This window comes from Centroberyx affinis, unplaced genomic scaffold, assembly GCF_046629955.1.
Source record: "Centroberyx affinis isolate AG114_WGS23_722 - 3 ecotype Tasmania unplaced genomic scaffold, CSIRO-AGI_Caff_v1 ptg000702l_1, whole genome shotgun sequence".
Classification (NCBI taxonomy): domain Eukaryota; kingdom Metazoa; phylum Chordata; class Actinopteri; order Beryciformes; family Berycidae; genus Centroberyx; species Centroberyx affinis.
Genome location: NW_027279321.1, coordinates 159,088 through 170,284, shown reverse-complemented (window position 1 = coordinate 170,284; position 11,197 = coordinate 159,088). Strand labels below are relative to the sequence as shown.

The 11,197-nt window shown below is 40.6% G+C and overlaps 1 protein-coding gene across 1 annotated transcript in view; it reads right to left on the bottom strand.

Moving 5' to 3' along the window:
* Window positions 1-214: 214 nt before the first annotated feature.
* The window catches only part of ppp1r16b (protein phosphatase 1, regulatory subunit 16B), a 76,430-nt gene continuing 65,447 nt past the window's right edge, over window positions 215-11,197 (bottom strand). Inside the window, 5 exon segments of the mRNA XM_071519489.1 lie at window positions 215-3,827; window positions 4,900-5,047; window positions 5,604-5,733; window positions 6,310-6,385; window positions 6,621-6,746. Of these exon segments, the coding sequence (XP_071375590.1) occupies window positions 3,354-3,827; window positions 4,900-5,047; window positions 5,604-5,733; window positions 6,310-6,385; window positions 6,621-6,746 (954 nt within the window). The 3' untranslated portion in view covers window positions 215-3,353.

The following is an 11,197-nucleotide window of genomic DNA, read 5'->3' as shown; positions in this document are numbered from 1 at the left end:
ATGCAAATGATGCGTCCATTTTTGAGGCTGTTTAAGTGTCTGGCAAGATAAACTATGCGTACCTCATGTAGTTCAAAAATTTAAAATCAATGTAAATTTTGCATGGGTCTGCGACGCGCATTCTTATCAAAATGCAGGAGATCCACTGTACCATTTACCCCTTAACACAAAACAGTCTTACTAATTCAGAGGAGACCATTATAAAATTCTCAAAATATACAATTTATTCAAAATATGTTAATGCAACCATCAATATTTTCCAGTAATTACAAAATCAGTAGTTTTTTTTTTTTATAATCTTATCCTTATAGACAATGAGGCTTGCAGTCAGTCACAAGCCCTGATTTATACCATCAGAATACAGGTTAGTTTTTAACAGGTGACTGTCCCTTTCTGGCTGATATGAACTCGGCACTGTTGACCAGGTTGTGGTTCAGAAAGAAAGATTTGTGAAGTCCAAATCAATACGATTGAATTTTAATTTTGAATTTGATATTTAGTTTAGGAAGCAGAACTGGAAGCAGATTTGAATTCAATTGAACAGAGCCAACTAATATTGACACGAATGAGCTGGAATGAATTCAGTGAAATTCAATTGTCCCATCACAGTATGGTCTCACTAACTTGAAAGCTTCTGAAAAAAGAAGGAACCAAAAATAGGGGAAATTACAATTTCTTTGACCGTGACTGAATGAAATTCTACTTCCTCAAATGTAGCTGAAAATCAAAGTCTGCTTCCTATGGATACACAGTGCTCAAAACTAACTGTGTAGGAAGTTCATAGAAAACTCAATTCTGAATGGACCCCAACACTGGTCACTACAGTGTGAGAAAACAGTAGGTATGACGATGACATCTGGGTGCACTTGACTTTCCATAGGGATTTTAGACTCTTGGGCTACAAAGTGGGGATCTATAGACTCACAGTAACCCCCAACAGCTATTAGGTCTGCTAATATTGTTCATCATTGTGGGTAATTGCATTTCATATTCCTATACGAGTGACCAAAGCTTAATGTCACAATAGTAACAACACAGACATGTAAATGCAGTTAATGGGAACAGATAAAGGGCTAATGATACAAACATATTTACAAACTCATCTGTACACATAATTGACACTGTACAATAGGGGTTGTGGGGATAAGGTGGTAGTGGCATTGTGGGTAATCACATGTTAGAAGGGGGCCACCACCCTGAGCAAACAAATCTCTAAAAAGGTAAGGAAAAGCCTTCCCCCAAACATTTCAAATGTCCACACCTGTTATTATTATTATTTTTTTTATCATGGAAGACTCTTTGGCACTCATAGGGCGATTAGAGGAGCTGCTATTAGCTGAATTAAGCAAACAAGCTACTTCTAGTATTTGGTTTCTAGACTGGAGAGTGTGAGTGTTGTGTTGGAATTTCTAATGTCAGAGAAAAGTTGTGTCAAAGAACATGTGATGTACACGGCATGGGCTCACTACATACCAATCCATGTGTGGATTAATGTTGAAAAAGTGACAACGTTTTTGCTTGGATTACTATTCAAGCATATAGTCCATGTGTATCTTCAGAAATACTCATTACTATACTTACAGTAATACATTACACTATTTTCATACATAACATAACATTTACAGTTTCTGTTAATGAGACAGGTACAGTGACTGGAAGAAGAAAAAGCCACACAATGGCCACAAAACAAACAAACAAACAAAAAAAAAAAACACTGTTGGGGTTACAATCAAATATGGAATCCATCCCAGTAGGATGGGTTGTTGTTTGTGTGTTTTCAATAAGCTGTAGACAAAGCAGACAGTAACCCTAACTTCATTTTGTCAGTTGAACAGTAACATTTCAATTTCCATTTCAGAAGGTGCTTTGCTGGAAGACTCACCAGCTCATCCTATATTGCATTCACTCTCCACAGATCATCCAAATAATAAATACACTCAACTTTTTTACGAATCATAACATTTTTTTTATACATAACATTATTTTCATAAATAAAGAACTAAAAAAAAGATGTACAGTATTTTTTCAACAATGTTTGCTTAAATTATTTATATGGATAAGCACAAAGTGGATTATGTATAATGTAGAATATCACCACTGTCAGTCTGGGTGCGTGACATGGAAGGACGGTGAAGTGAGGAATAATTTGACAGACAGATGTACAGTTATAGTTTCTAACACTAGTGCAGTACTGTATTCTTTCTTATCATCTTCCATTGCAGAAATATACTTCCTGAATTTTGTAACACTGTTTTATGGCATTCCTTCCCTTTACTTACGCAGGCAGCATTTCAACGTGGAGGATACTTCGGAAGAGATTTCACAGATCTCTTTTTGCTACGTTTTGCTCTGTTTTTGATATGTTGCAGTACAACACGATATGATAAAATACATCCTGACCTTTCTATGATGGCCTTTCTGCACGTCTGCAAACAACAAGAACTTGGTGTAAAAGCAGAACAATGTGGTTTGACAACAATGTGACTCTGTCCTAAAAAGAAAAGCTGCAAAAATGTTGTGTAATACGTGATATAACACACCATCCATTTGTAGGGGTAAAAAAAGCTCTCTTCCTTCTTTGATGGCAAAACGTACAGTATCGTATGATCATCTTTCTCATTCAAAAATGTTGCCTCTTTCCAGGAGAAAGGCTGAAAAACTGTCCTCGTTTGGATTCTTAAAGGTGCAGAGGGACAGCAGGGCCAGAAAAAGACTCCTGCTTCTCCCCCTCGCATTCTTTCCATTCTGGTTGGTAGAGAGACTCCATATTTGAAAAGGAATTTGAATCCCAGCGGGGTCTGAGGGCACAAACAAGCACTGGTTAGTTACTTTCCTCTCCTCTTAAACACTTCAAACAAGCCCGTATTCGGAGGAAGGATCTCCAATTTCAGCAGGAGTTAGATGGCAGGGAGGTACAAGAGGTTCGGGGACAAGCTTCTACACTTTCTTCTGCCTTCCTCTCCAACATGACCACAGGACCGCTGACCTGCTCCACAGTAACGGGCAGATCGCCCAAGGGAAGGGAGGCACAGCGTGCTAAAGACAGGAATCTGCTCCATCCTGGCTTTTCCTCCTTTTCTTTGTCAAACAACCGCCACAGGATGGTGGGACGTGTTCCAAATTAAAGGTTGGCTCTCCATCCTTTTCTGGCAGGGAGTTGGGGTTGGGGGGAGAGAGCTCAGGTGATGTACTGGGTACAGGGACAAACTTTCTTCAGATCAGCTCCATCCACCTCTAGTGCATTCTGGGACATTACTCCCTCTCTCCGTCCTTCCCTCCTACAGTACTTTCCTTGCTTCCGTCCTCTCTGTGCAATCACTTCCTGTTCCATAAACAGTCACGTGACTACGGCGCTACGACACACAGCAGCAGGTCCGCGTCTTCGGCTGCTCTTCCTCCATTGGCTGCTTCAGCTTGAGGATGGGCGGGTCGCCGCTGGCTGGCGTGTAGTAAACCGCGCTGCCGTTGGAGGAGACCAGCGGCATGCGGGGGTCCTCGGGGCTGGTTTTGGCATCAGTGAAGGAGTCCGTGGATCCGTTACCTAGGTGACCGTTGAACAAGGGATGGTTCAAGAGCTTGGCGGCGGCCCTCTGTTTCTTCAGCTCCGACAGCGTCTGAGCACGCTCCCTAGGCCAGGCTTCCTCAGTGGTGGGCTGGGCGGTGATGACCGCGGCCTTATCAGAGGATGGTGTGTTGCCGTTGGAGGGTGGTTGTGGGGGCGTGGAGGTTGTCGTGGAGATGAGGCCATTCTGTTTGCTGTTGCCGTCTTTGAGGATGGTGGGCTGCTTGGGCTTCTCTGGCACCACTCCAGCTGCTACTGGCTTGACCTGTAGTAGAACATCAATAAGGATTACTTTAATCTCTCTATAAGGCTTCCCTTTAGGATGATGAAATACTTAGGAGGTCTGATTTCCCTAATGGATAGATCAACAGTGTGATGTCTTCAGTGCTCAAACAATCAAGCTCAAATAAAATGTGATGTAAAGCCAATCAATTCACTATGTTAAAGGGAAATTTCACCCTCGGATACGCTTGTTAGATATCATCGATCTGTGATGTTCAATGCATTTCAGGAATTACTTTGTGTTGAAGTGTTGTAATTGACTTTTTTGGTGTACCCACTTTCTCTCAACCTGCCTCATCTACTTCTACCTCAGTTAGTGATTCCCTACATTTCCCAGAATGCCTTTTGACAACCACCAGAAAATGTGCCTGAACTTGCTGCATTCAGTTCGTGTAGGTAGAGAGATAAATATCGATAGCAATAGTGATTGCTTGGTTAGAGAGTGAGTATTTCCAGTCGAAAAGAAAACATGAGTCGCATACCTTACTCAAAACAAACAAAAAAAAATGGCTGCATTGCATTCTGGTCTATTGAGGCTATTGTTAGTGAAGAAATTGGTCTCTCTTCCTCTTCTACGATGGATTTCTCTCTGTATGATTGTTGAATGTTGGGGCAAAATGGTGAGTCTAGAAAGAAGCCCTTGCTCTTTGATTCTGAGGTACTGACACCAAAACCTGACATTTAACTGTTGATGTTTTAAAGAGCTGAAAATTCTTCTGCTAATCCTAAACCTCAGTTGTAGTTGCAAATATCTCGATGTGACGTTCTCTACGTTTGGCCAGTTATCCACAGTAATAAGAAAATACACCACCCGAAATACAAGGTACATCACCAATTCCTGTTTTTCAACAGTATTAACGTATATTAAGGTGGATTTTTCCTTTAATAGGCATAATAATTAATAGGCATACTCAAATCGGTGAGTCAAAAACATAAAATAGAACTGCCAAAATAAAGTGTAAGACAAGCACAAACTTGATCCCTGTTCAGTTGCTAAACATAACTCCTAGGTAAGCTTGGCAACATGAATAAAACATTGTAATCAGGAGACTCACATTAACCACCTGGATATTCTCCTGATCAGACTCCTTCTCTCTCTCTTCCTCCTCCTCCCTCCCTCCCCTCCACACAATGGCCTCCGTCTCGTACTCTTTACGACACAAGTTGTGTCTGTCTGACAGGCTGGCTCGCCGCACCACTTTTCTGGGAACACAAGATGGCAGGTATGATTAGTGAAAGTAAGACGTGCTCGGGCCACCAAACATGAAAAATGTATTTTCAATTATTACTATTTCACAAATCTATCTTCTGCATTATATATCATCGTTTAGGTTGCTTTTACTCCTGTAGCTTTACATTCCACCTCACAGTAGCACAGGGAAGCGTAAAGGTAGATATGTACAGTTGCAGCATAGTGTAACTACTAGCATTACAGGCAAACATGAGGAAGTGATTCCTATCAGTGACGTTCCGCTCTGTCCTAGCACTGAAGTTCCCCCCATAAGATAAGGTGAAGCTTTTGCAATTTCCCCATTTATGGGTATGATTAGCATTGAGGATGAGGCAGCTAATCCCACAATAGGACTCAAAGGACAACTATGAGGATATTCCTAAAAGCTACACAGCAAAAAAGAAGCAGTTGTTAATGTCTTACTGTAGCCAACACAATATTAAGGGAGCCAATCTCCCACATCTCCTAAAAAAAACAACCAAAAAAGGTGTAGTAGCAGCACCACCACCACCAGATGTCAGCACCTACCCGCGACTGCCCGCGCTGGACGTTCGCCTACATAGTGAGGTCTTGTGTTTGAGCTGTGACTTCATGATAATGTCGTGTTTGTGTTTCAGGTCCAGCAGGATGGCTCTGAACTCCTCGTCCTCACACAGATCTAAAAACAGACAAGGATGAAGGACAGAGTATATCAGCTCCTTTCAAATGAAACTGTTAATTGTGCTTTGCTGCTCTCTTATTTTTATGAACTGTACATGTGTCTGTGTTTCTGAATCATGCCAGATATTATATTTTGAATTCAAAGACACCTTATGGGGAATTTGGATAACTCTTATTCTTACACATTGAATAGAGACACAGAAATAAAACTGCATCATTGCTGTGATCACTGTATAGCTGATTAAATTCACAAGAGATACACACAGGCCTTCCTGAGCTAACTCTGTAGCGATGCTACCAGTCTCTCTTAATGCCTGTTAACATTACACTAAAGTTATTGATTTTTACCATTTTACATTCTGCTGACCACAGAGGCAGCCAAAAATATAAAAGTTGACATACCTAGTATCACAACAGACAGATAAAAATAGCAAATAAATGTTTAGATTTGGTTCAAAGAAGATCTAAAAATAGGAATGAATGTGCTGAACTAGCAAGTCCCACCCCCCCACCCCCCTCACCCCCACAGGTGCATCGATATCAGGGTGTTGAAGTGTTGGGGGTGTCAACATACCGATGGGAGTCTCCTCTAGGAAGGTCTTGGCATTGAGACTTGCTCCATGAGAAACCAACAGCTCTGCTACATGCATCTGGAAAACAACAGTGGCAAATTACATTATTGGTTTAAAAAGCCTCTGTGCGTGTGTGTGTGTGTCATGTGTATCTCTCTGCATGCTTTTGTTTATTTTCCAGTGTGTTCATGTGTATTTGCATATCCTCCTGAATATGTGTGTGCGCGTCTGTTGTGCATTTGTGTGCAGGTGCTGATCTGTGTGTGCATGCGTGTGTGTGCATATCCATTTCCTGTTTATGTGTTTGCCTCACCTGACCCCAGCAGGCTGCGGCGTGGAGAGGCTGCCATCCATCTGAATCCCTCAGGTCCATGCGCGCTCCCCCCTCCAGCAGCAGCTCCGCCGCCTGCACATAGCCGTTGGCCGCTGAGATGTGGAGCTACAAGGGCAGAGGGAGAACAAAGATTTGAGCATTTACTATTACACAGGATCTGATGTTACAGTGCTTTGTGCCGTAATCCAGAGTTAGCCTTCATACAGAAGTCAAAGAACAATGTACTAACCCACAAATAGTGACTATAGAGGACATCAGGTTACACCATCATAATCTAGAGAGAATCAGACAGGCAGCACCATTCATAAGCCACCTAATCTAAATGTTACAGGGTTGAGTGTGTGAGTGCAAGTACTGTAATGGCACTGGACACCTCCAATCACAGACGTTTAGTTGAATTAGGCCCATGACACCTCCAAAAGGCTCAACAGTCATTTCTAGACGATTGGGATGGCTGACACTGCTGGCTTGAAACGGCCCGCTCAGCAGTTCCGAAACTGAATTGTATCAGCAAACCAAGATCTGAGAAGAGTGTATCACTACTCACTCTGGCTACCATATCTATACTATGATGATATAAAACTCCTGTCTTAATCAAAACACATAAATTCATTTTTCATATGTCTTAAGATAGATTTTGGATGCCAGCTGACATCCTTTCTTGTAGCCAGAGCAACTACTACTAGCAAACAATGGATGAGCCAACATGCTACAAACAACCAAAATCCTATAATCCTATAATAACTGTTGCTGTCCTCTGTGTTCTTGTTGTTTTTTTGTTCTTGTTGTTTTTTTTACCATCACTGCACACAGTCACACAATATGGAGGCAGCGGTGAAAAGTTGTAGTGATCAAGAAGGAAGCTTGAGGATTTTTGCCAGTGGCCATGCGGGTTATTTTGCTGCTATGTCAATGATATTTCCATGAGAACCCATTCAAATTCTGGCTGGTGAGAACCAATTTATCTTGGTCGGAAAATAACTGGCCTGACATTACAAGCAGGTTAGTAAGATTTCCCTCACTGGAGAGGAATATGTTTGAGCAACCTCAGCATATGATCTCAGCGTATTACACAGTTGTGTTAGTGTTGGGGGACACATGGGTTGATACATATTTGAGTGTCTGCCGTAGGGATGAGAAATGCATACAAGCGATGAGATAAGATCAAACTTTATTGATCCCTGTGGGGAAATCGGGCTGTAATTAGCAGAGAAAGAAACAGCAAAATCACATCCTTGTGCATTGTAAGGAGTACAGACATACATGCACTTGATATGGTGTATGCATGTGCAATCTGGCCTTTAGTAGTGTATGAGTTGCTTCTTATATAGTTTATAATTTTGTAATCATTCACTGAAATAAATCAAATGCTTACTACAGTAGGAAGCATGCACAAGCCCGACGGGAGCCGAGACATCAAGTAAAAACAAATGATCAAATAAAGGCAATTCTTTGACAGTGACAGGTAAAAGGTAATTACAGAGCCTATATTCAAACACGCATGCTGTACTCATCTCCTAGGAAGCAGGGAAGAAAGCACAATGCCACAAAAAAATAAATAAATAAATACATATCACAGAAAAAACTGCAGTACCTTAAAAGTGTCAATGCGTCTGTGACAAAACAACTTCTGTTGTGACAGTTTACAAAGTTTACAACCCACACAAAATGTACCTACAACATAACATCCAAAATATTTGGAAAGCAGAGCGTGAGGCTATGAAGTCAGGCTTCATAGCCTTCTACACATCAGTAGTCTCTATGGCTTCCTGGTCTTGGACTACTTCAGATGTTAAAGTCGATGTTTATCTGAGGAATAAGGGGCATCTTTGAAAAGTGCGAGGAATGTTAAGGTTTTTCTGTTCCTGGAGGGCTTGACGCCTCAGGGCTGGTGCTGAGGATCAGCGAGGCGGACTGCTGCTGGGCGGCCTTTCCACAAGAGTGTGATGCTGTGATAGCAGAAGTTTTGGTTTGTTTGTTTTTTCTTTTGCAAAAGCAACACCTGGACATTTTTCAAGGGTCTGCAGTTTTGACCAATCACTGCATCTTCGCAATATGAAACCCTTCTCATCCATAAAAGAAGTACAGGGACTATACATTTTTTTTAAACAAATGATAAAAATTTTAACACGAGGAGATCATCGTAACTTTTTCCTTTGCAATGTTCATAAATCATTGCACTTTTTCTACAAATAAACACAGAACCACTGTAAATTCCCTTGCAGATGGAAAATATAAAATCTGCTTTTGTCATACAGCAGTAATCACAGATCATCCTGCTACCTGTTAAGACGTTGGCTAGAATTCTTTAGTAGTAAGCAAGAACTGGGATAACAGTCTTACTATACATTTTTAACATTACTTTAACTTTACTCTTCTTTTATTTGCTTTACTTGTTACTTCTGCATTTTGTTACTGTACCATTCTACTCCTTGCTGAATTTCTAATGTCAATTGTTTTCTGTTGCCACATCTGACTTTATCACCTCAATTATTTTTTCATAATTTTCATTTGGGGTGTGATGTTTTTTATAAACCCCTTGAGCATTCTTTGTCCCACCCACAATGTGTGTATTTATTATTTCCTCCTTCCTTTTTTTTGTTTTTTTTTAAGTGTTTTATCATTTGTATGTGTAAATAAACATGAGAGGTAGTTTTGATGTCCTCTACCCTTTGTAGCATCTGAAATATGAGTCTACCTATTGAACCTTCAGATCAGTGTGTTCAGCGTGAATGTGATGGTGAAGAAATTTGGGCAGTGAAATAGGATGAGCTTTCCTCTTCTGAGAGGCTCGATACATTTGGATCAATATGTACACTGTAATTGGATCTGACTTTTTCAGCACGACCTTTTTTTACCGTTGCATGCATTTTGCCGTTTTATATATCCATTCCATTCTAGGCCACCCTGTCACTTTTTTATGGTGTCATTGTTTCTTTTAATCAATAAAAACAGATGAGAATTAATTGTTGTCATGGCAAATTAACCTCTAAAAACCTCCCACCAATATTGGGAAAAAACATTTGTTCTGGCATCAATCTGAAGTGTATGTCTTTCACCTTTCTAACATACTAAACAGAACAATAGAACAATAAAAATCTGAAAAAAACCAAACATCAAAAGGCTTTGTTTATGCAACGATTACTGATTTTCTTTTAGATTTTTCTTTTTTTACAGCCACATTTCCCTCGGTCAAAACGAGGACAAATGATGTGTTCCACTGGAAAACAACAGATTAACTTTACATAACTTTATACAAGGTCTAGGTCTCTTTCTCCCTTCTTTGCCAATAAAGCATGCTCTAGTTTGCTTCATCATGGTCGAATGAAGATTAACAGGATGCATAAAGCTAGAGGACAAGCAGCTCAATCAGACAATCTGTGGTAAGTCTTTAAAGCTTAACAGAGTTATTTTGGGTTACTACCATGTAATGTCCCATGGTTATTTTCATCCAACTGTGGTCTGTCACTGCGTTTTCCCAGTTTAGCTAAATCCCTGAAACATTCTGAAGGTTTCATTAAGGCATTTACATAGGAAATTGTACAGTTAAATCATTTTGGGCAGGACGTAAGACCTACTTGACTTTCTGCAATGCATCACTGCATCAAACGTCAGCACTGCTGGACACTGATACTCAAGAGTTTCTCAATATCAACATCAACACACACACTCAGTGGCCACTTAATTAGATACACCTCCTCATTTTTATGCAAACAGCTCACTCCTCCAGACAAGTGAGTCATGTGGCTGTGACTTTGTATATAAAACATGTAGACAGGGGCCCTTTCTCAATTTACTTTCTTGTTCTTTCTTGTGTCCTCCATGATGCGTTTGATGTAATACCTAATGGCCAAAGCGTGATTCTAAAACAAAAGAATGCAAGGACATAGGACAGATAAATATTCCAGAAGTTTACTTTCCAACTGAGGATCCATCGGATGGTGACTTGAACGACGAGAACGGATGGGAAGCCCCAAGATTCACTGCAAGAACGACACACAGCGCATCCAAACAGCGCTATAGTCTAGGGCACAGAACGGGTCGAATCAGGCGGGAAAATGAACAACTGCGTGTCTTAACTGATCGCACGCACGACATCAAGCACGCAGCCCACCTCAAACTCTAGGGATGTTCCTCTGCTTGCTTTCATGAGAAGTTTGTCCCGTTTAAGACAACATTAGAAGAACGTTCGCCACAAGGACACACAAGTATCGACTTGGCATTCTTGCATGTGATATTTAGCCAGAGTCGAGAGCTTCAGTTACTGTTCGACTAAACGCTAGAACGGTCAGATGTGTGATTTACTCTGAACACAGCCCACCGTACCTCATTACTCATTACAACACACATTATCTTCGCATTCTTTTATTTTTCTTTATTTGGAGACATATTTGTCATTTCATGCATTTACCTTTTGCCTATTTGGGGTCCATAAACCCTCTGATTCATTTCTCATTACTATACTCATATCTTATGTATTTGCAGTTATTTATTTGTTAGGCTTATTCATTCATTGCTAATTGTGTTTCATGCATTTACTTTTCGCCTATTTTCCG